Below are 26,011 nucleotides of genomic sequence, written 5' to 3'. Positions count from 1 at the left end.
CAAATTTTGGTTGAAATTCTTTTTAACACTTTATAGAATAAAAGGCTAACCAACTAAATCATGTTTCCCCTTTGACATGACTAACTACAACATTTTTAGTACGGTTGCTGTTTCGTAATAGACTGTGTGTGTATCCAGCAAACAGTTCACAGCGCCACACTGCCCAGTGTGGCGCTGTGCAGACATGTTTGCTAGGACATTAATAATAATTAAAGAAACGCCATACAGGGAGATGTGACTAGTGTGGAGGAAATGGAACCAAATGTTATATTACACTGTCAGAAAAATTAAGCTGAAAGAAGGCGACTGATTCCAAGCCTCCATGGTGTTGTAGTTCAAACATTGACCTGACAAACCAAATGTCCATTTGAGACTGGAAAAATATATAAATGCTTGGGGTTTGTGACAAGAAGGACATCCATGTAAAAATGAAATATGTGGTGCAATAAGAGAGCAGCAGAAAGTAGTGTTTATTTTTTTTCACACTTCTTACCATTTGCTGGTTGTAATGTACCAGGGAGCACAGGTGGGCCTTACACTGTGAGGCCAAGGATGGTCCCCAGTATGGCAGCCCAGACCTAGAGCGTGGGCATACTGTGAGTACACTGCATAGCGGTACTGTGGACCCCTTTCTGCTTATTGTGGGCAGCCCCCACTATGTGTTGCCTCTCTGGTGCCCATCTGTCCTGCCTCTCATGCCAGTACAGGGGTCTGCAGTTGGCTTCCCACTGTGGGCTGTGTGGGTTTCCATAAAATCTGAAACTCACACAGGCCCCAACCACCATATTTGCTGGGAACAGAAACACAGTGACAATGAACTCAGGTTTGCTATCACACACTTTTACTGTATAAAATGTGAAGAACAGCAGATCATTTCTTGTTTGCAGCAACCCTCAAAATCACCTTAATGGCATTCATTAAAATGCACTCCTTTGTAAAATGTGTATCTTCACTATGCTATCATTCGTATTTATAGAACCAAGACAAACTTGTTCAAAAAACACTGACTATAAACTGGAGGGCTGGTACTTTTTTTTTGTTTGTTTGTTTGTTTTCATACAGTACATGTTTTAAGTGCACAAAAGTCAAAAATCTACTAATCCAGAGTGAAAAGAACACAGGAGCCTTCATTCACTATAGTAACAGGCTAATAATTATTTGGCAAAGAGAACCAAGAAACTCAAAGGCAAATCTGAAAGTCACATGGGAGGACATATTAAAGGCCTGTTTCGGTACAAAAAATAGATATATAAACAATATACAAATACAACATAAACATCTAAGTTTCCATCCCTGTGAGTGTAGTACATATCATTTGTCACAATGACCACTGAAGGCAAATCATAGAGACACAGAGGGTCCTGGTGGCATTTCTCTGTCTGCGTGCTGGAAGCAGCTTCAGAGCTCAAGACTGCGCTTCAGCTTCAGGATCGTCGTAGATGTAGCTGCCGACACCTCCGGTGTTTACGCCTGAGAAGGGTAGACCAGACGTTTAAATTTAAAGGGTCTGTTGAGTCAAAAACCATACATTAACACAAAATAACCATTTGGCTAGTTATGGTTCACTTTGCAAAGGTTTTGGGATTGGTTCCTGAAAAATACAAACATCGACTCCATATAATTGTATCCTTCTTTGCTATAATAACATGGAGCTGGAGTATGATAACACAGACACAGCTTAAGATTTTCCAAAGTTTTCCAGCCTTGTAGACTAAATAATAAAGACTAACTAGCTGTCCATGTCAATTATAGTATTTACTAGACTTTTTAAATCCCCACACAGTTTTTTTTCTCTTCATATACATTTCACATCGACATAGATATTGGTATTATAGGTCACATTGAATCTGATCCTTCAAGGTCATAAAACAGTGAGTATTTATTTCTACCCTGAAAGCTGACTAATACGACTGCCTCAGATGTATTTATGTCACTAAATTAACATATTTTACAGATTTTTGTGGGACACAGTGGTTTGAGCCATTGTTTTAAAAAACAGTCCAGCACCAGCCTTCCCCACAGCCCAGTCCCCCCCTCCCATACTCAGATTACATACCTTTTGGTCCAAACAGTACAGCATAGCATGGTTTGTGGCAGTAAGGCTGCCCATCATGCTGAAACACAGAGAAAACCATTCCTCTCAATTCTTCCATATTTGAAAATGTTTTCACTTAGTGTTTCATTCTACCTTAACTCTCAGCAACATTCAGTGTACATGAGATAGAAACAACTACAACATTTATCTGCTTTCTCTTTTTTCTACCAGCTGAAAACCCCAGAACACAATATGCTAAATATAAACAGCTTCTATTAACATCAATCAAATTCAGCAACAAACACATTTTACACCTCAGCAACATCTCATCATGTGATGGCTGGATTGAATTTTAACACTAGACAGGCTCAGCTTATTTTTAACTCATGTCTGGGGCACAATAACTGGATGGGGATGTGGCCACAGAGATGTTACACCTCACCTTTACTTTAGCCTGACAGACTAAATCCTTTGAATTACAGATATACAAATTAAAGATGATTACATGAAGATGAATGTCAGTGATGTAGTGGCTCATCTGGTTCACGAGCCATCACGGCTCACGTTTACTGATTATAAAATGACAAATGTGATCTTAACCCTCAGAATGCTTTGGGTGTAAAGCCATTAGGTGATCATTTTGTTTAAACTGGATTAAAATATGATTAATATGGCAGGAGGAGTAGTGACTCTTGTGAACTGTCGGTGAACAGACAGACACTGATGTCTCACCATGTTAGAAGTTTATTGATTCTTTGGCTGAATTAACTAAAACATTTTCTTATGTGACTCAAATACTATATGTGTATTTTTGACAATCTACCTGTAGAACATCTAGGAACTGACTCTGTCTTTCACCCATGATGACGCCTTGACTAGACCCACAGTTACACACATATAATTACAGTCTCATTGTGTGCATTTTAAAACAGCAAAATGCCATCACTAGCACTGGTGTTAAGTTAGTACAATTAAAATAATCTGGAGCCATAAAAACAACCTGACAAAAAAAAAGAGAAACTCACTAAACATTTTTGGCATAATAATAAATTGAAAAATGGAGATGAGAGATTTATCATAATGTGTAGCTGGAGCTTGTGATAATGTGTCCTTTTCTATCTTGTGACATAATCTAAGTCAGTAAAGAAAACACAATACATGACTGTATTTGACAGAGAAAAGACGAAGATGTTGTGTATCTCTGTGAAAATTAAAATTGTGTTCAACGATTTCACACTCTGAGATCTTTCTTGATTAAACTAATACATTTTGAATATGATTAGAGTAACTGTCTGTGCATCTAATCAAAAACACTAACATTTTTACTAATACTCTGATTTCCAGCTTTGCAAACTGACTCATCTCTCACCTCTGCATGGCTGCCCGGTGCCAGAGTCTTATTGCATCTCTCACAGCGCAGACAAGGCCGGTGCCAGTTCTTCCCGAGAGATGACACCTTCTCAGCTGCACAGACAGAAACACGGACCATGGTAGAGACAGTCATTACACCGAGCAGAGGACCAAAACAGACAGTTTCCAATGCTTATGTAGAAATGTAGGACAAATACATGCTTGTTGCAGAATTTAAATATGAAACAGCATTCTGCTCACCAAAATACACTGTCTTGTTGCATCTGGGGCAGATGTTGGGGCCTCCAGAGAAAGATGAGAAGCTTGCAGCTGCAAAAGTTACAATGAATTAAACAAAAAAACTTAATAGTAACTACATCAGATATTTAGTGATTTAAATAAACGCCATTAGATAGAATTTGTGGTTTACATCATTTTAGTTGTACTGTAAAGCCAGAAGCCTAGAAACTAACTGAAAACAATATTGTTTTAAATAATTATAGGTATGAAGTAAGGTAATTTAATCCTGCCAGTTTTTTGCAGCATTAGAGATCGCCTCAGTTCTCTAGTTTGAGATGTAATGATCAATCTGCTGTAGTGAGATCAGCACCTTTGCACCAACAGGAACATGCACTGCACCACTTTCTGAACAAACCATCAAAAAGATAATTAAAGACACTTGCGTGTAGAGCATCAAAATAAAAAAAATAATAGCTACAGAAATAAATATGTCTGGGAAAATACACAGGAAAACATAAAATGTTTAAAAATGTCATAATAATAATAATAATAATAATAATAATAATAATAATAATAATAAAAACATGTAAAATTAAATAAATGAAAACGAAAATGAATTCATGTCAGTGCCCGTAAATGCATTACTTTGCTGTAGGATTAAGGCACTAATTGATATTTTTACTTTTGTCCTTTAGCTGTGATTCTTCATATTTCTGTCCTTAGTTTTCTCCATTAATTGTCACTTTCCCTAAAACATATCTGGGGCTCATTTATTCCTTTTGTTGTTCTTTAGTTTGCTGTTCCAAATCTAAATTAAACTGTATCCTGCCACAGAGGCACTGAGTTTCTCCTCTTTCCATATGACAGTTTTTCTATTTCTGCTCCACATATTTCTCACCCTTCACTGGTCCCCGTGCGGGGGCTTTTTTCTCCTCCTCTGGTTTGGCGTTTGTTTCCAAGGAAACGGCTGCAGGGGCTTCGTTGACAGGATTGTCGTACACGTAGGATCCAGCTCCACCGATGTTTACACCTAAAAACAACAAATGGTAGAATTCATAAATCTAAGTTTTATCAATCTGTGTTCATCGTCTGTATTTGCACATCAGGGGAAACCCCACCTTTTGGTCCAAAGAGGGTGGCGTAGCATGGCTTGTGGCAATAAGGCTTTCCATCATGCTGCACAGTGTAAAGGGGACAGACAGAGGAAACATCCATTACTTAACACATAGAATAGAATAGAACTTTATTAACCCTTGGGGAGGTTCCCTCAGGGAAATTGTGATTCCAGTTGACCTTAAATACAAATAAAAAAAATATCAAGCAGATACAAATGGACTGAAGCTATACCTGTAACTGTTAATATTATGAACCAGACGGAAAAAAGAAAAAAAAAACGGCAGTTATATAAACTGTTGTTTTCAGTCTGTGTGGATTCACATAATCCTCCAAACTTGGACCGCATTTGAAGGCACTTGAGTTTGTCTAACCATTTATTTTTATGGTAATAAAAACCCTTATCTCACTTTTGTTTTTAGACATAAAATAAGCCTCACTGATTCAGTAAAAGTAATGCTCCTTGTCATCTAGACGCTGTCATCGTTTATATAAATACTCTGTGGAGTTTTTTCAGTCATCCCAGGAATGTACATTCACAGAGGATGTGTTTTTCAGCTAAACTCAATTGAACCTTTCAAGCAAATATGCATGTCAAAGTGGTTCACACGACAAGACCAAAAAAACCTGAAGACTAACAATAAAACCATTCTGAAAGCAGACAAATATGCACAATAAAGGCCAAAATGAAGCACTGTGAAGAAAATACGGAGATAATGGACAATAAAGTTGCTCTCACTGACTAAATCAATGCATTTTAGCAGCGTACAATGAATACCATTGTCAGCTCATCTGTGATTTTCAGTACATCCCTTCCTTCTTAAAATCTAATTAAAACACAGCAAGAGCCACAAACAGTTTAATCTGATAAGTCTGATGAGTTTTAAATAACAGGCTGCTGAGCTGTTAATTTTATGTACAGCTAATTTTGTACCGAGTTTGTTCTGAACAGACTGAAGAACATCATGCATTATGAATGATGATGAGCTGTCATATGTGAATATAAATGCATTATAACAATGATTAAAGGGGGACACAGAGTACAAATCTTTGAGCTTATTTAAACATGATTAGGCTAAGCATACTCATTTTCATATTTAACTTGCACTACATGCACATAACCACGATTCAAGTCTATTTTCTTTAATCAACAGTTGAAACTGCCATCTCATCAAAGCACTAAGATGTGTGAAACCCTGATGTCTCTGAGATTTACGCCTTCTGGTTTATGGTTCTCTACAACAATGTCAGACAATGTTAAACTCCTTAGTAAAGTACAGGCGCTTCCAGGTTTCTCGGAGGAGTGACGCACTGAAGATACACAGGTACTGACTTTCCTGCACAGTACATACGTGTTTTCAAAGACAGCACAGTAACTGTCCAAAAAATCCAGCTACTTTCTGCTGATGTTAAATGATCAGGTTTTTTGGTTGATTTCAAAAAGTCTGTATTTTACCATCAAACCAGGTTCATCTCAAACAGCTTACAGCCTCAGAGTGCATGGGACATTATTGTTCGCAGTCACGGTTTATTATGTTGATGCAATGTAGCCTACCAACATAACCTTTGAACATGAAATATTTGCACTTCATAAAACAAAAACAAATCATAACTGCATAAGGAAAATGAAGCATATACACTCTTCACATCCTGTTACCTCAGCATGGCCTCCCGGATTCAGAGTTTTGTTGCAGCGCTCACATTTTAGACAGAACTTGTGCCAGTCTTTCCCTAAAGATGACACTTTCTCCGCTGTGGGACAGGAAGAGACAAAGATCGTTTGATGTTATATCGTGCTTTTGGTTTATGAAACATAAAATAAATGGACTTAGTCCTGGAATTTCTTATAATATAATGAAGTTAATGAAGTCATAAGTTTGTCACAGCATGCATATATAAGTCTTTGGATCCAAAACGATATCTGGACTAGTTTGCAATAATTCATTGGTAGTGTGTGTGTGTGTGTGTGTGTGTGTGTGTGTGTGTGTGTGTGTGTGTGTGAGTGGGCGGGGACGCTATAAACAATTTAGATTATTTGAATTTTGGGAAGAACCCACTGCAACCAGAAGACCCACAAAGGAAAAGAAATATGCAATCTCTACTCAGAAGGCTGGATTCAAACCCAGGACCTTCTTGGTGTGAAGCTCTGACCATGGCACTACAGTTCTGCCCCCACAAACAAATATTACTTACTTTTAAGTTGGATCAGTTTATAACTCTGGTAAAGTTTGAATTCAAATCTGTGTATAACCTTTTGAGTAATCCTGAAAACTAATAAACAAACTAACAAATCATACAGTACCAATCACATGGCATTCTTGACAGAGGGAATATGTTATTAAAATCTGATTATAAGTGCACTCAATGAAGTCTGAGTCATATATTACTTTTACAAAATAAACACAGGGACTGTTGAGAAAGAGCCATCCTCTATGGGTCAGTGCTTTAGTGCTTAGAAAAGAGCGCTGCCACTGAATGCAGAGAAAGGGGAAAATGTTTTTTTTTCTCTTTCTTTTTGTGCTTTATTTGTGCACCAGTGCAAACACTCCTCCACAGGCAGGATCCTTTTGCTGCTGCTTTGAACAGTACCCATCTTTTCTATGAGAAAAAGAAACATTTTGTCCTCAAAAAAAAAAAAAAAGGTTATTTTGATACAAAAAGTAGCTATTTTTGCCATGAAATCAACCTTCACATATGGGTCCAGCAACCTTTGGAAGAAATGATATGCACTGTTATTAAGGTTTTTGTGGGGGTGTGTGTCAGCATGTGAAGTACAGTAGCAATTATATTTTCTGACACAACCTGAATACACAACATAAGCACTAATGTATTCTGAATTATAACAGCCGAGTGACTGTCGAAGTGACAGACGATATTTAATGGGCACTTATGAGTTCATATCAGCCTGAAACACATTCTTTCCACTGCTTTCTAAAGGGCAGTGTGGTGACTCAGACATTTCCATTTTCTTATTTATTCCTTTTTTTTAATAGAGCTACTGTCTGTTCTTCCATCCCTTCACATACTTAAGTTACCTTAATCTGAAGGTAAATCTAAATGTGAAGTCTTAAAAAATACTTTTTTTAAAATTTGGCGAGGTCGATCAAACAACTGATCTCTTTCCTGTCTGGATAATGGATGATCTTTGGATAATGTTAGCATAGCAGGGACTTTTGGAGGTTTTCCTCTGTTTTCAGTCTTAATGCTTAAAACCACAGAGTAGTGAATATATACCATATCAAAAACCCACAAAACTGACAACCAACTAGTCCTTTAACATTAAAACTGTGTTTAATGAAGGTGGAACTCATACACACAAAGCAAAAACTGCAGTAACTTTCACACATATATGTGTGACATGTCTAACACGACTCAGATAAAGTGGGCATAAAGAGAGAAGAACTAAAACAACTTGTTTCACATGGAGGATGGAGTGAAGGACTTCACCGAGGCCAAGAATAAGATAGTTAATAATCATTTTCAACTTTGAATCCAGCACAGCCACTTTGATTGAGCCCTTTAATGAAAATACTGAATTGGAAATGAATGCAATCCCTTTTAGCATAATGGACACAAATACAAGTTGGAAATCATAGAAACTAGAGTGCACCTTTATGACACCTGCTGCAAACATAACACATAGTACAGTGTGTTCAAATTACTCTGTTGTCCAAGTCACTTTGCAACCCACTTCCACCCCATGCTCTTCCCGTTCATGCTGCTCCTTATTAAGGTATTATCCATGGTCATGTGATACCTGCTCTGCTCTGTACAGGGGGTCTTCCTGTTGCTCTTTCCACCACCAACTTTTCATTTCTGCACATTATGGTAGGACAGAGCTGTACCACACTGTACCACCAAATTACCATAGATGGAAAGAGCTGTCTTCTGTGGACTACAGCAGTCATGACTGAACTGTTTTTTTTTCTACCCAGTTATTTATGTGACTGCAAGTGAAAAATACATACAGTGTGAGTCAAGAGGGAAAACAAATATTACTCTGTTCAGTCAAAAGAAAAACATCATAACCCCCTTTTTAAGACCTGCAGTTTCAGTCACAGAGACTTTTTTGTCTAAAAGACAGGAGGATGGACAGAGGGAGCGAGAAATTCACTGACAGTTGCTTATCTGTTTGTCCTCCTCCCAAAATATCTCAGCTGATACCCTGAGACTGATACAACATGACACTTCCTGTTTAGACTCAATGCCTGGCCTCCCTGTCAGTGTGATATCTGACAGTAAGTCACACCGACACACAGAACTATGCCTGGATGGTGAAGGACACAAGTCTGCACAGCATAACATTGGTTTTCTTCTGGGTTCTTACTCAAGGAACTGAATTTACTGAAGAAATCACATTAGCTCAGTTTTATTATTTAAAAATCACATTATAGACTCTGTGTCTTGAGCATCATCTTCTTTATGGCTATGGAGAACTTTGCATCCAGAAATCCTAAAGGCTAAACTATCTCTACTGTAATAAAATCCTCTGCAAAACAACAGTATCCACTTCTAGGAGGAATACATTTTTGCAGAACCTCGTTTTTTTTTTTTAAAGCTTCTAATTTCCTGCAGAGTTTCAAGAGAGAGAGAGAGAGAGCAGCAGTTTGACTGAGCCTGCAGGGTGTGGTTTTGCTGTTGTTTTCCAGAGAAATGGGGAAGGGGAAAGAACAAAAAGAATATTGATCCATAAAACAAATTGGCAAATCAATGAATTATTTACCATGCCATATGGCATTGGACCAAAATAAAAAAAAGAAGAAGCTAAAAATAGATGTTAAATTAACTCCTTAGTATCATAGTACCCCACCCTATTTGACAGTATTGTCTACTATCCAGTGAATATAGTATCCAGTAACCAGCGATTAACACGCTTAAACTCATCCTACCTGCTTCTAAAAGCCAACATAAAAAGGATTTTTCACAAGCTGTCAGATAACACAGCTGAGGCTATGACTACAGGTCTGTTAATGGCTCCTTGTAATCTTATCCAAAGATAGTGAACCCATTACTGTCTGATATGGGTTGTGTCGATATGCACCAGTTGTCTGTTGGACTCTGAGATTCACCATCTGGGGAATTTTTGGATCAGTTTTAGAGAAAAACTGTCACTTTGATTTCACATCCAATCTGGCAACGTGTCTGTGGTACTCAGCTGTGAATTTCTCTGACATTCTGTTGGACTGCTATAGCAGTGCTTTTAGGACCCAGAGTTTTGTATTGTAATGTAGTTACATGCTTATTTTGATATATTCTGTAAAAGACTTTCAAGCTTTAAATCAAATTTGACAGGTTAAAATAGATAAATAAATACATTTACATGCCTTTACGTGGGTGAAATTATGCCCCATACAGTGACAGAGGATGCCACTGTATAAAGACAAATAATATTCATACTGCATATTTTAAAGTACTTTGACTTAGTGACACGACAGTAACATTTTCAAACTGTAAATATAAATATCACTGATGTGGAGATTATGTTGTGACACTTGTATATAATTAGTTTGACTAATACTGGCTTGACTGATCAGCTGTTATTACCCCAACAAAGATAGACAACATGGTAAATGTGTGGTCCAATAAAAAGGATGCAAGAATGTGATCGATGAATATAAAGACAGACTCTATTAGTTAGTTTGCCCACAAGATAACATCACACAAAACCTCAAAGGATTCCAGTTAAAAATCTCTTTGTTCTGTGCAAATGGTAAAGGAAATAATGAGTGATTTAGTGTGAATGCATTTTTAATGTAATACCAATAAATAATTCATATGTGTAAATGAATTCAAAAATCCACCATTCACGATTCTAATCATTGTTTCCACCTAACACATAATAAAAATCATCCAACAGGATGAATGAGTGTCTTAAATAGTTATGTCTCTCTGTGTGTGGGAGACTCGATAAGCCTATTTATAACAAAACAATGCCCATTTTGATCAATGGGTGCAAATCTTCTGTAGAGCTCTAAAATCAGTGATGTATCCGCAAATTCTCATTATGTTGTATCCGAGAAAACACGTTATCGATTATAAGTAAAAGTCGATTTAAAGAATACTGCACTGTCAGTCTTTCATATTAAAACCACCCCCCGGTTGATTATAACACTCCCACCCAGCGGTCATCGCATCTGTTAGAATTATGATGCTGGGCGGCCTCTGCAGCGGCTGCTCACTCACCGAAATACACCGTTTTCTCGCATTTTGGACATTTTGACGCCATGGTCGGTGTAAAGAGAGGAACAGGATCTTTTTCTGTTGGTCCTTTCTGTCTGTCTGCAGCTCCGGCGGCGCAGACACACCTCAGATGATGCTGACGGCGGCGGTGACTGTGATGAGACTGCACCTCACATCCACCCTCTGCTTCTTCTCTTTCAATTGTATAACTCCGCCCTCGGGGTGACATCATGCAGCTCGCAACCCACCAGACAAAAATGTACATTTATGCCTCTGCATATCCTGTTTGGCAAAAGCTTTTTCAAAAAAAAAAAAGAAAAGCCTCGGCCAAATTATCACATTGCTTTTTACATTATCATCATTCCCATAGAACATCTGCTGAATGCACTGCTGCCACTCAAATTTCTCAATATAGTACCAGCATCAGCCCAAAAGGCTCTAGTTACACTTTTAAAAACCAAGAGAGCGTTAAAGAAAGTTTTTATTGCACACGTTCTACTCCATTAATTATTGTAAACCCATATGCACATATATACATTGCTGTGCCAGCCTCTGGTTTGGAAATCTGGTTAATCTGATATCCTAGCAAAGTTAGCTCTTCTGCATTAATCAGTGTCGCCTTTTAGTTCTGTTTGTTTCCCCTGTGTGGTTGTTAGGTTACACAGCATAGCTCTGCACAGGGAATGTTAAGTGATGCTCTGCAGCTCCCAAGTATATTACTCCGCATTCTTGGCCCAGAGATACCAGGGAGCTGACAGACAAACGACTTTTACGTGGGGTTAAGAATAAAATGTCAACACTAAATTATTTGACTATTTTAGACAGAAAAGGGCAAAAAATTCAGAGAAATCACCAGGATATGAAAATTGTCCTCACAAAGTGGCACATTTAGAATATTAAATGTCTCAAAATGACACAACATATTATTATGAAGATATGGAACACTATGCAACATAAACAAAATAAAACAGAAACAGTAATAAAAACACAGTGTATACAGAAAAAATGTAATAGGATGATATTTCTTTAAATGCTTGGTAAGTCATTGACAGTGTAGTTGTTTCTTTCTCTTAGTTCTACTAAACAGACCAGCTGCTGACAGGTGTTTGATATTTTCCATCTGCACTCTAGAGTGCCATCAATAGTCTCAATATTTAAGTTATCTCAAGATCAACTAACCCAGGTGTTGCACATTGATGTTACATCTTTGAGTTCAAACTTAACTAATAATAATTTGCAGTTAGAGGGAAAAGTGAAATAGCTATCCTTCAATGCTGTTTAAAATAAATGCAGCATAAAAGATCACTTTAATTTACGTAGTGCCAATTCACAACAGTTGTCACATAACACCCCTCTATGAGCAAGAACTTGGGAAAGAAAAACTTTTAACAGGAAGAAAGCTCCAGCTGAACCAGGCTCAGGGAGGGGCAGCCACCCAATGGGACCAGTTAAGGGTGAGTGGAAAGAGAACAAAGAAGAGAGAGCGAGAGGATAAAAGGCAAACTATGGAACAGGGAGCCAGCTTTTTGCTACTTGAACTGTTTATGTTTACATTTTTTTCCCAATATAGTCTGGAGAATGGCACTATTAAGCTGTAAACTGAAAAACAAGTGGATACACTTTCCTGCTACATGATTTATTGTTAATGAAATAGAATAGAATAGAATAGAATAGAATAGAATAATCCTTTAATTGTCCCACAAGGGGAAATTCGGTCATGACAGCAGCAGAATAAAAGCACATATACAAACAGAACAGGACAAAGAACAGAAACACACACAATTTTTACAGAAAAAAATATTTACTATATATATATATATATATATATATATATATATATATATATATATATATATATATATATATATATATATATATATATATAGTAAATTCTGATGTGTAGTCGGATGTTAACAAAGAGAGGGAAGGTAGCCAGAAAAGAGGGGATCAAACTACCAGAAGGCAACATTGCAGACATAGAGGACAGTTACAAGTACCTGGGGATCCCGCAGGCGAATGGGAACCATGAAGAGGCCGCTAGGAAAGCTGCAACCACCAAGTACCTGCAGAGGGTCAGGCAAGTCCTGAGGAGTCAGCTGAACGGTAAGAACAAGATCAGGACCATCAACACCTACGCCCTGCCCGTGATCAGGTGCCCTGCTGGGGTAATAGGCTGGCCAAAAGAGGAGATAGAAGCCACTGACATCAAGACAAGAAAGCTCCTTACCATGCATGGAGGGTTTCACCCCAAGTTCAGCACCCTGAGGCTGTACGCTAAGCGGAAGGAAGGAGGCCGGGGACTGGTGAGTGTCAGCACCACAGTCCAGGATGAGACAAGGAACATCCAAGAATACATCATGAAGATGGCCCCAACTGACAGCGTGCTCAGTGAACACCTCAGGCAGCAGAAACCCAAGAAAGTGGAGGAAGGCGAGGAACCATCATGGAAGGACAGGCCCCTGCACGGTATGTACCACCGGCAGATAGAGGAGGTGGCTGATATCCAGAAATCCTACCAGTGGCTGGACAAAGCTGGACTGAAAGACAGCACGGAAGCACTAATCATGGCAGCACAGGAACAAGCACTAAGCACAAGATCCATTGAGGCTGGGGTCTATCACACCAGGCAAGACCCCAGGTGCAGGCTGTGTAAAGATGCTCCAGAGACAATCCAGCACATAACAGCAGGGTGTAAGTAAATGGTAAATGGCCTGTATTTGTATAGCGGTTTTCTAGTCCCTAAGGACCCCAAAGCGCTTTACACAACCTGTCATCCACCCATTCACACACACATTCACACACTGTAAGATGCTAGCAGGCAGGGCATACATGGAACGCCATAACCAAGTGGCCGGCATAGTGTACAGGAACATCTGTGCCGAGTATAACCTGGAAGTCCTGAGGTCAAAATGGGAAATGCCCCCAAGGGTGGTGGAGAATGACCGAGCTAAGATCCTGTGGGACTTCCAGATACAGACGGACAAAATGGTGGTGGCTAACCAACCGGACAAAGTGGTGGTAGACAAACATGAGAAGACGGCCGTAGTGATCGATGTAGCGGTTCCGAATGACAGCAACATCAGGAAGAAGGAACACGAGAAGCTCGAGAAATACCAAGGGCTCAGAGAAGAGCTTGAGAAGATGTGAAGGGTGAAGGTGACGGTGGTCCCAGTGGTAATCGGAGCACTAGGTGCAGTGACTCCCAAGCTAGGCGAGTGGCTCCAGCAGATCCCGGGAACAACATCGGAGATCTCTGTCCAGAAGAGTGCAGTCCTAGGAACAGCTAAGATACTGCGCAGGACCCTCAAGCTCCCAGGCCTCTGGTAGAGGACCCGAGCTTGAAGGATTGACCGCCCACAGGGGCGAGTGGGGATTTTTTTTTTAATATAAATGTATAATTTATATATATAGTAGGGAGTTGACAGACAATGTTAGTAGTTTTGTTAGATCAGGTGAAATTGTGAAACAAATATACTTTCTGCCTATGCCCTGTTCATTGTGTTCATTTTGCATCTGTACCCGTGAGCACTTCATCAGTCCCAGCCATTCACCACCTGAACCCACCCATCCAAGTTTTTTAATTCAGTTTACTGAAACCCACATAAAATGAATGAAGCATTAGGAGACAGTGAGCAGAGAATATTCAACCAGAAAACTGCATCAGTAAAACTTTTTTTATTAAGTCTCCTTGGCAGACACGTAGTGTAAACACACATACACTTTAGCAAAGATGGAAACAGTAGCAGGTTTTTTTTGTCTGTGGTTAGTACATTTGGTCTTGAGCCAAACAGGGCCTGGGAATGCACTAATCTTAAAATAAACACCTCCGGATTGCGTCTGTCTGAAACCTTTGGCACAGATATCCACATTGACTATATGTCATTGGTGAAGCAGAGGCTCAGCTCCGAAGCGGCTTCTGTCTCTGATCAACCTAAAAGCCTCTCATATTGCATTTCATGTGTATGAAAGCTACACAAGGACAACCTGATTGTTTTTAGAAGATATAATTTATTTTAAAAGTGTGGGACTCCTGACTCTGTTTGGACCCTTGCTCAAGTTGTTCAGCTTGCCAAGTGCAATATGGGCAAGGAATAAACACATAAATAAATACAACAGTATTTTATTAATATAACTACACTAATAGTCTGCAACTACTTGCCAACAAAAAAAAATAGGCAGCTGTGCATCACTCTTAGCCCTCGTGGCTTCATTTGGCTTTTAAAGGATGATGATTTTGCTTAATGTTTAAATATTAAAATCAAGGTCCAGTTCAGGTAATTTAATTTAGCAAAAATAACACCAAGAAGAGAATAATACAGCACAATACAGAAAGAAAAGAAAAACAAGAAAGAATTAGCTTGTAGCTAATTGCTGTTACATTGGTAAAAATAAAAGGACTACAATTTGTTTAACTAAGTGATAGAAGATGGGGAAACAGAGATTTTTAGAATGTGTTACTCTACAATTGTGTTATATAAGGGGGTCCAGAAAAAGAAACTAAAAGTTATGATACAGGAATACTGGGTTAAATCACCAGTCAGTGACACTTTGTTACTTTTATGGAGGAAAGTAAATTTAAGATGAGCATTTGTGTTATTTCTCATGGGACACTATTTGAATTTACTTTTGCAGCTCTCTGTTAACATAAACACAAAACACAGTAACCACTGGTGCAAGTGTTGCTATGAAACAATGAAAAACACATTCTGCAATAGCAACATGACTTTAAAGATAGATCATCCAAATACTCTGGATAATATTCTGGAGGAAACAGATATAGTTCACAAGGGATCTGCTTCTTTGACGAGATCTGTAAAACAAACAAAAAAAAAAAAAAAAGGATGATGGAGCTGTTAAATCAAAATCTTGAGTTTCCTATTAATTTCCTCCTTCATCTACAGGTGCATCCAGTGAAAACCTGTGACACCTTTTTATCAGTGATCAAAATGTGAAACACGCCTTCATTCACAGCTTTTGACACAGTATGCACACTGTGATATAAAGACAGTGGGGCCAAATTGCAGTTACAGTAGAGCTTTTTGACATGCAAGTCGAGTCAGCTTGACACAGAAAGTTATTTGCTCGCGCCGCAACTTTGAGATCAGTGGTGAAACTGACTTAAAATCATGTATTTCCCATCATTCCAAGGATTCAGGTAGACATTATTTTTCAAAAAAAAAAAAAGTATATTAGATGTGATTTTCTTGGGTTTTTTGTAGTGTATGTATATTGTCTGTTCTATAAACATAAATTGAGACACACAAGTATTTTTAATTTCAAGTGCTGAATGTTGCATTTGTAAGTATATACAGAACAATTCTCTCAAGAAGTGGATGCTATACTAGTGTGACATACCCCAGAATACCATAAATTATACTAGAAAACAAACAAACAAACAAAAAAATCCCAAACACTAACAGGACAGGAAATGGATAGAAAACTGTGATCAGATTCTTTCTTAATTTTGAGAATATCTCAATAATTTTATTATATTTGACTTCCTTGCTTTAACAGATGTAACTGCAGTGGTCTAACAGTGAGAAAAGTAGATTTTAATTTAAGTGAGACATTTGGACATTTAGGTAAATGATGCTTTACCCTGCTGAAATAACTCTCACCCCTGCTCCCTTGAGCAAGACACTGAAGTCCAGCTGTTCCTCTAGAGCTGCCCTGAGGTTGAACTCTGAGTTGTTCTGCTCTTATTTAGATTTTTTGATTATAAAGATGACAGTTTGAATGCCTGAAATGTCTGTGACTGTGGAGTGTTGTAAAACTGAATGATCGAATCAAGTCTCATTGACTGTAATTGTATTTTAATATTTACCAAACAAGGTTCTGAAGCAGGCATTGAGTCTCTCATTTCATTTCCTCAAGTATTTTTAGCAGTTTCACAGGGGTGAGGACCCAGACGCAGGGCCCAGAAAACTGGGAACAAGTCCAAAATAGATATTTTTATTCAAGAACATTCAGTGTTCATGTACAAAAAGACAGGCAGCATTGGAAAAGAAAACACAAACAGAGCAAGTAATTAATATATCATTCTAAAACAATACACCCATTTGTACTTACCTTTCATCAAATTTTCATAAAGTCTGCATTTCAATTGTATTTTCTTTTTTAATATTCTTTACTCTCACACTCTTAAACACTACCACAGCTGTCATATGCACATCTAAACATTAAGTTTATGCAATAACAATTGTAATTCCTCAGATCCCCCCTTGTCTTAATGATAGAGCTGTAATACCAAGAATTCTGTTGACTTAAAATCTCTGCATTTTTCATGGATTTCCTTCCTGGCTTCACATAAGCTACACTTGCCACAGGTATTTTCTAGTTTTAGCCATACAGTGTTTTTAGGAGTAAACTACTGTACAATACTTTTCTTCTTATGCAGTGACACTGCTGATTTTTCTGCAGCAGCTGTATTGTTTTCAGATTGTATTGTATGTTTAAGCTCTTAATTTTTATTTTTATTTTTTTATTTTTTTTTCAAATTTTAAAGTTTATTAGCTGCACATTTAAAGTAGACTTGTCATGTTTGATTTTGAGGTGACAACATTAAGATGTAAACAATAGAAAGATGTACATGGGAGTCTGTTTCTTGTTGTCTTCCTGACATGAACTGTCTGTAGTTGTCCTGACAAACATCTTGATGTGTAACCTTCTTTGTAACCAGACCACAGTTTGCTTTAACACACTGTCTGTCTGATTTAGTTTCGGCTCCTTTGTCAGTCTGCCCATGTCCAAAGAGTGGTACTATTTCTAAACTCAGTGAAGATCCATATAATACTGTCACAGTTATGCTGAGCAATCATCACATTTTTACGCTGCAAAGAGTCTTCATCACCATCTCTAAACAGTGAAAAAAGACTGTTTCCCAGATGCTGCTGTTGTCAAAAATGAAAGAGTATTTTACCAGCAAATTAATTATGTTTTCACCAGTTTGTGTCTCATATTTGGTTTAAATTTTAAAATAATGTGTGCTGTATCTCTCATTATGTGTAATTTTCAAAATCATTAAATGGAAAAATATATAAAGAAATAAATACACTGAATTCACCGGAATGTGATAATAGTGCATTCTCTCTTTCCCACATAGCAGACAGGTCTGGCCCAGATCTGGTGTCAAGCCGGCACTGCTGGCTGACTTCTGGCATGGTAAGTGGTACGTCATCCAGATATAGGCCAGGCCTGGCGTAGATGGCACTGTTTATGTGATGGCATGCAATATCTGGCCCGATTATGGTTTGGTTTATGTGGCCCAGGCTCATAAAAAATAACAGGTCTTCCCCAGATCCGGCATCAAGCTGGCACTTCTGACTGACTGGTGTCATGGCAGGGTGCATGTTAACCAGATGTGGGCCAGGTCTGGCAATGATGGCACTATTTATGTTCCTGTGTTCCTATTTTAGGAACATAGGGACATCCTATTTTAGGAACATTGGAACATGGGAACATATAGTATTGCAACAAATGCCATATTGCAGCCAGCGTTTCAAACGCAGGTTTGACAGGTTTGTGAGTGTACACTTTATCCAAAACCTAGTGAGGGTTTACTTACAGTTACCACTGGGTGGCTGTAGCTCAGGAAGTAGAGCAGGTCCCCTACTGATTGGAAGGTAAGTGATTCGATCCCTGGCTCCTCCAGTCTGCATGTGAAGAGTGTGAATGTGTATGAATGTAGTTAGGAAGCACTTGGTTTGTAGAAAGTGTGTGATTGGGTGAGTGTGGCATATGGCACTTTGAGTAATCCGGGAGAGTAGAAAAGTCCTATATAAGAATCAGTCCATTCAGAGTCTGAACAGAGTTTTGTCATGGTGCTTTTGCACAATTATGTTCCGGCACATGTTGTTATTACATGGCTTGAGTAAGGTACACATTAGGCTGACATCTGGGGCCAAAGCTGAAACTGTTCTGGACCAGCACAGGACCACCAGTGTGTCTGCAACTGGCCTTGTGCTAGCCCATGTGTGGGCCACATCTGGCAAACCAGGTCTGGGCCACCAAAGGGCCATCAATGGGCTATACCAATTTTGCTATGTGGGTTCAGTCTCTACTCTAATGACGCATGTCTAAAATTTCATCTAAAGATATATCTGTGTTGCATGAGTAAGGAGGTGTCACTTCCTCATACTGACTTTAGTCATTTTTCTTCTGTTTCCAACATTTGTTGAATTAGTTGAAATCATCCATTTAATGTATCACAATTTAGGGTTAAACACAAACATTTGCAGTGGTCTGGTAAATGACGTAAGACAAAGTTGGAGATGTTAAGTTACTAGTGAAGATATAAGATGGCCCTAATGTGGCTGTCAATTTCTAGAGTCCATTTCTTGTCAGAAATTGTCAAGAAATTGAGTGTTAACACTCTGATGAAAGCTGCTCTAGCACTAGGTTCCCCTTTTTGAACATAGAAACATGTTTCTGTTGTTATGAAATGGTTGATAACAGGTCTTGATGCATTCTCAATCATGCAGGAAAGTAAATCTCCAAAAGTTGATTCTGTTCTTCTGGACGTAGCGTTTTGTGGGAGAAACGTTTCGTCACTCATCCAAGTGACTTCTTTAGTCTCAGCTGACTGCAGGTTTCCCCAAATCTTATAAACAGTACATTTGCATAATGACTGAAACCAGCCCACTGAAGGAACAATGGGCTGGGAGGTCAGTTCCTTAATCTTAATTATGCAAATTCTCATGACCATTGATCAACAACCACTGACCAAAACCCAATGATCAAAGACCACTGATCAATGGCCATGAGTACCATTCACAGAGAGTTGAAGAGAGTCCCAACATGAACCTCAGAAATAAAATTTTAAGTAAAGAAAAACATACATCAATTGTCTAAAGTGCCTCATTATGAATAATTTAATATCGACAGAAACAAACTTGTTTCCATATTCTGTTTCCATAAATGCGGCAGCTCTGGTGCAGGTGAGTATTTATTGAACAGGAGTAGATACAAACAGAAGTAGCGGGTGAACATGAAACTGGTAAACCTAAACTGGGCAAAACTAACAAAACAAACCAGAACGAAGATGCAGGGAGGTACGGAGAGACGCAGGGAGACCGAGGGGAACAACACAGACGAACCAGCAACTAACAGAGGCAGACACGAGGTTTAAATACACAGAAGGATAACGAGGGAATGAGACACAAAAGGAGGGCACAGCTGGGAGTAATCCGACCTGACGAGACAGGGGAAAAGTAAACTGAACACACTGAGATCAGACACGGACCTTCAAAGTAAAACAGGAAACACATACACGTAATGACATAACACACCAACTTAACACAGACTGGGGGACACAGAACATAGGAACATGAAACAGAAGAGTACAAACACCCAATGTAACCAAAACCACAGAATAAAAATAAACTAAAACATAAACACGGAGTTACAGACTCCGGACCATGACACACAGTGCAACAACATCATGATGTTAATGTTTTTTTCTAAAAATACTACGCTCTTCAAGCCTCCAACTTCCTCTTTTATTAATAAGATTACACAAGATTAGAGTAAACAAATGTATCCAATAATAATAACGTGTTAATGTTTAACTTTAAACTGTGATAGATTAAACAGATGATCTAAACTAATTTAGCAAATGCTGTTGACTGGAAGAAAACGATTGAAGTCACTACAAGGAAGTGACACACAGGAAACAGATTTATTTTTAGATATCTTTGAGGAGAATCTTCAGAGATGTGTCATTAGATCAAGAGACTAAGAAGAAGCACAATGTTTACCGTCAGATGGATTCAGATGGATAATTTGCTTTTACTGATTTGTCTGGTTGCAGGTAAGGATACAAATGACATAGATTTTAAACCAAAGATGAGACAAAAACTGGTGTTTATTTAAAATGGTCCTCAGACAAAGTATGAACAACACAGTCGTACTCTGAGTTTGCTGGTCACATTTCTCTTTCTTTCTCTCAACAGCAGCAAGTGGGCAACATTCATCTTTGATTGTCAGAATTGATGATGAGGCTACTTTACCCTGTGAAAATGTGAAACATGGTCAGCATAACTGTGACAACATTGAGTGGCTCTTCAATGACTTAGAAAGAAACACTGTAACACTTTTTGAACATGGACAGATGCAGAAAGAAGCAGACAGACTGAATGTTACAGCAGACTGTGCTCTGGTTATAAAGAAGGTCACAGATCAGGATGTTGGTGATTACACCTGCAGGCAGTTCATATCAGGAAGCCAACACTCAGACTCTTTTGTTTTTTTATTTTTTCTTCACAGTAAGTATTTACATCTTAATGTTTTTAACTTAAAGTGTCTTTAAAAAATTGCTGAAGCATTACATTAATTATAATTACTAATTATTCATTTTTTTTCTCTTGATGTCTTTCTCTCTCATCTTCATTATCACCAGTGACTGAACAGAAGGACAATGATAAACTCATCTTGTCCTGCAATGTGTTCCCACATCAAAGCTGTAGTTACACAGTGGAGTGGCTGTATCAGGGTAACGAGGAAATATCTAACTCAGATATGGAGATATCACCAGGTGACTGCAGTTCTACTGTCACATTTAGATCATCTACCTTTAAGCAGACGATTTATGAGACACTGAAGTGTAATGTGACAAATAAAGACACTAAATCAGCACAGCTGTTTCCCTTTACCTTGAAGTCCTCGGGTGACGAAACAGGTGAGAACGGTGCTGAACTAAAATTGAAATTCATAATTACAACAAATATATGTTCATCTTATGTAACTGACTTTAAATATAACAGCAGTGTTAAATAGAATACTACTTAAGCAACATGGTGTATATTCTCATTGTACAGGTGGAGATGAAAGAACAGCAACAACAAAATCAACAACTACAGTTATGCCAACCTCAGCTATAAGAAGTGGAGGGACTACTTTAGAGGACAGAACCACATCAAATGGAAGTTACATAACATTTACAAACAAAATAAAAGAAAAACAAGGTAGTGACTAAAACCACAAATACGAATGTCAGAGCTGAAATAGAATTCATTTGATTCAGTGTGTCTCACAAGGCTTACAACATCCAGCTCATTTCACAGCGGCAGCGACTGCGCTGACTTTATTCTGTTTCCAGGTTGGTCATGGTGGTTCATTGTTGTTCTTGTGGGTTTGGCAGCACTCACAGCGATTGCTGTAATCATAATCAGACAGAAGACAATGAAAGGTGAGACCAATCACAGATTGAAAGGTAAATTAAAAAAGTTAATTGTGTATTTTCAATGTGTGTAGAAATATGTTTCATCTTGAGAGTTTCATGTATTTTGCCGACTCATATAAGGCAGTTTCCAGACAGCTGTTTCCAGGTGTTGCACATCTGCAAGCGTTTCACTGATCATTGAGATTTCTATTTATATTTGTAACATATGTAATTGTCTCCTTTTGACTGTTGCGGTTTTGCCATGTGTTAGATGTTTGTTTTTGTTTGTTTGCTTTAGAAATGAGACAAAACTGAAACTGTGGATTTTCAGTACAAAAGCTAAACATGATTGTCTTGTCATTTCAGGAAATAAAAGGCAAAGGGAAGAAAACACAGTGAGTTTAACACTAATAATAAAATACTTTATGCAAATGTGAGTATAACATGTAGTGTAGAAATAAGTAGTTGCAGCAACAAAGGATTCATGGGGGATAATATAAAATAGTTGATGCCCAAAAATAAATAAGAAAACTGTGAGATTCTTACTCCGCTGTCCTGTATTTGTGCAGAGCAGAACTTCAACCCTGCAAAGGTCACATACTACACCCAGTACTCACTGCTGTATGTGCTGTATGAAATGTGTCTGTGTGAATGAAGACAAATACTTGAAAGCTGACAGTTGATGAGCTGATTGTCATAATATTGCAGACTGAACCTGGTGTTTCCTATGCTTCCATCAACTTCACCAGGAAGAGTAAGACGAAAGCCCAGGTAAAGTATATTTCTATCCAAATCATGACCAGTATATGTTGTTTTAAATTATAAGGTATGTGGAATTTAGCTTTCATGTTTTCTTTTAGGTTCTAGGTGACGGTGCTGATGATGGTGACACTGTGACCTATAGCACTGTGAAAGCTTTCTCCACTTCTGGAGTTTTCTGTGATCCCAGCAGCCTTTACTCCACTGTAAACAAGCCAAAGAAATAAGATATTACTTACTGCATGTATGACGTTGTTTAAAATGTTGCATATATTGACTGACTGATGATCATCAACTAAGATGCAGGTTAAAGTAAACAGGGCTATAAGCATGCTCTAAAATAGTAAATTTGTAACTGCTTGAAACTTGTTGTCTGTGGTCATGGGCACAAGGTATGATGCAGCTCATCTTATCTCATTGCTAGCTTATGCAGTCTTTATTTGATATAATTTCTGAAGAATTATTTTGTAGTTCATATACAATGATCTATGACAATAGATTTAGTGGTGATGAAACAGACAATATCAGATCTTCCAGGCATGAAGCCACTGAGAGAGCTGAGACTCTCTCTAGAGGTGGACAGTGTGAAAAACATCACCTAAAAATGAAGGTTTTGTAGAATTAGCTGCTTCGTTATTTTAGTTTTTCTGTTAAAAATAATTTGATAATTTTCACATCTGCTACTTAAATGAGTTTTTGTCATTTTTGTCTTTATTGTTTATTATTATTAGTACCACAACAATGCAAGTTTATATCAGTGTAAAGCTTAACGCAATTAAAGTGAAATCAGTCTCTCTTATTGGTCTGCTTGTTTAATTTTTTGGCTTTGTTAATTATCTTTCATATTTTGGGGTCAATAAAAGCCCATTTTTGAATTAAACATCTGTGTCCTCTATGCCTTATTGCTTGGTCCCTGACACTTCACTAAGAATCTTCACACCTCCAACTTCCTGTTCTGTCACTAACCACACCGGAGTACATGTAATAGCACAATAACACAATACTAAAGTACACAAGCTTAGAATAGGCAAACTATAAAAAATAATTTTTTACTTTTAACTCTAAATTGTAACAAACAGGTGATCTCAACTAATTCAACAAATATTGGTGATTGGAAGAGAAAGACTGAAGTCAATGTGAGGAAGTGACACCTCATTACTCAGAGGAAACAGATGTATTTTTATATGTCTTTACAAAAAAGGTTTAGAGATGTGTCATTAGAGAGGCGACCTGGAGAGCGTAAGAAGTACGTTTACATTCAAATGGATTTGTGTTATTTCCTTATACTGATTTGTCTGCAGATTTTTCTGTATATACAGCAGAAATAATTTTACATTTTAAACCAAAGCTGAGACACAAAATTGTATTTAAAATGGTCCTTATATTAAGTATCCATGAAGCAGTCATATTATTATTGGTAACAGTTCTCTTCCTTTTTCTCAACAGCGTCAACAGGACAACTTTTATCTTTGACTGTCAAGTGTTGGTGATGAAGGCATGTTGCCCTGTGAAAGTGTAAAGGATGTTCAGCATAATTGTGATGGTGTTGTTCAATTCAATTCAATTCAATTCAATTTTATTTATATAGCACCAAATCACAACAAAAGTTGCCTCAAGGCGCTTCATAGGTACAGAGAAAAACCCAACAATCATATGACCCCCTATGAGCAAGCACTTTGGCGACAGTGGGAAGGAAAAACTCCCTTTTAACAGGAAGAAACCTCCGGCAGAACCAGGCTCAGGGAGGGGCGGCCATCTGCTGCGACCGGTTGGGGTGAGAGAAGGAAGACAGGATAAAAGACATGCTGTGGAAGAGAGACAGAGATTAATAACAGATATGATTCAATGCAGAGAGGTCTATTAATACATAGTGAGTGAGAAAGGTGACTGGAAAGGAAAAACTCAATGCATCATGGGAATCCCCCGGCAGCCTACGTCTATTGCAGCATAACTAAGGGAGGATTCAGGGTCACCTGGTCCAGCCCTAACTATATGCTTTAGCAAAAAGGAAAGTTTTAAGCCTAATCTTAAAAGTAGAGATAGTGTCTGTCTCCCGAATCCAAACTGGAAGCTGGTTCCACAGAAGAGGGGCCTGAAAACTGAAGGCTCTGCCTCCCATTCTACTTTTAAATACTCTAGGAACAACAAGTAGGCCTGCAGAGTGAGAGCGAAGTGCTCTAATAGGGTGATATGGTACTACAAGGTCATTAAGATAAGATGGGGCCTGATTATTTAAGACCTTGTATGTGAGGAGCAGGATTTTGAATTCAATTCTGGATTTAACAGGAAGCCAATGAAGGGAAGCCAAAACAGGAGAAATATGCTCTCTCTTTCTAGTCCCTGTCAGTACTCTTGCTGCAGCATTTTGGATTAGCTGAAGGCTTTTCAGTGAGTTTTTTGGACATCCTGATAATAATGAATTACAGTCGTCCAGCCTGGAAGTAATAAATGCATGAACTAGTTTTTCAGCGTCACTCTGAGACAGGATATTTCTAATTTTAGAGATGTTGCGCAAATGGAAGAACGCAGTCTTACATATTTGTTTAATATGTGCGTTGAAGGACATATCCTGGTCAAAAATTACTCCAAGGTTCCTCACAGCGTTACTGGAGGCCAAGGTAATGCCATCCAGAGTAAGAATCTGGTTAGATACCATATTTCTAAGCTTTTCAGGGCCGAGTACAATAACCTCAGTTTTATCTGAATTAAGAAGCAGAAAGTTAGCGGCCATCCAGGTCTTTATGTCTTTAAGACATTCCTGCAGTTTAACTAATTGGTGTGTGTTATCTGGCTTCATGGACAGATAGAGCTGGGTGTCATCTGCATAGCAGTGAAAATGTATGCTATGTCTTCTAATGATGCTGCCTAAGGGAAGCATGTATAATGTAAATAGAATTGGTCCTAGCACTGAACCCTGTGGAACTCCATAATTAACCTCAGTGTGTGAAGAGGACTCTCCATTTACATGCACAAATTGGAGTCTATTAGATAGATATGATACAACCCACTGCAGTGCAGTACCTGTAATACCTACAGCATGTTCTAATCGCTCTAATAGGATATTATGGTCGACAGTATCGAACGCTGCACTGAGGTCTAGCAGGACAAGCACAGAGATAAGTCCACTGTCAGAGGCCATAAGAAGATCATTTGTAACCTTCACTAAAGCTGTTTCT

The 26,011-nt window shown here is 38.2% G+C and overlaps 2 protein-coding genes across 2 annotated transcripts; one reads left to right on the top strand and one right to left on the bottom strand.

The window, feature by feature from the left end:
* Window positions 1-819: 819 nt before the first annotated feature.
* LOC146372134 (cysteine-rich protein 2-like) lies at window positions 820-11,131 on the bottom strand. Its single transcript, XM_084953038.1, has 8 exons — window positions 10,922-11,131; window positions 6,396-6,490; window positions 4,744-4,801; window positions 4,524-4,655; window positions 3,647-3,715; window positions 3,405-3,499; window positions 2,057-2,114; window positions 820-1,470 (listed from the first exon to the last, which is right to left on the bottom strand). The coding sequence occupies exons 1-8, from the start codon at window positions 10,962-10,964 to the stop codon at window positions 1,406-1,408; spliced, it is 615 nt and encodes a 204-aa protein (XP_084809164.1). The 5' UTR covers window positions 10,965-11,131; the 3' UTR covers window positions 820-1,405.
* Window positions 11,132-20,665: 9,534 nt separating this feature from the next.
* LOC146372133 (uncharacterized) lies at window positions 20,666-22,104 on the top strand. Its single transcript, XM_084953422.1, has 4 exons — window positions 20,666-20,726; window positions 20,869-21,180; window positions 21,315-21,593; window positions 21,733-22,104. Exons 1-4 carry the CDS (start codon window positions 20,666-20,668, stop codon window positions 21,888-21,890), a joined length of 810 nt encoding a protein of 269 aa, XP_084809548.1. The 3' UTR covers window positions 21,891-22,104.
* The last annotated feature ends 3,907 nt before the right edge of the window (window positions 22,105-26,011 follow it).

This window comes from Perissodus microlepis, chromosome 15 (assembly GCF_051167445.1).
Source record: "Perissodus microlepis isolate ML-2025 ecotype Zambia chromosome 15, ASM5116744v1, whole genome shotgun sequence".
Lineage (NCBI taxonomy): Eukaryota > Metazoa > Chordata > Actinopteri > Cichliformes > Cichlidae > Perissodus > Perissodus microlepis.
Note: the sequence above shows the minus strand (reverse complement) of the source record. Positions and strands in the feature narration are given on the sequence as shown.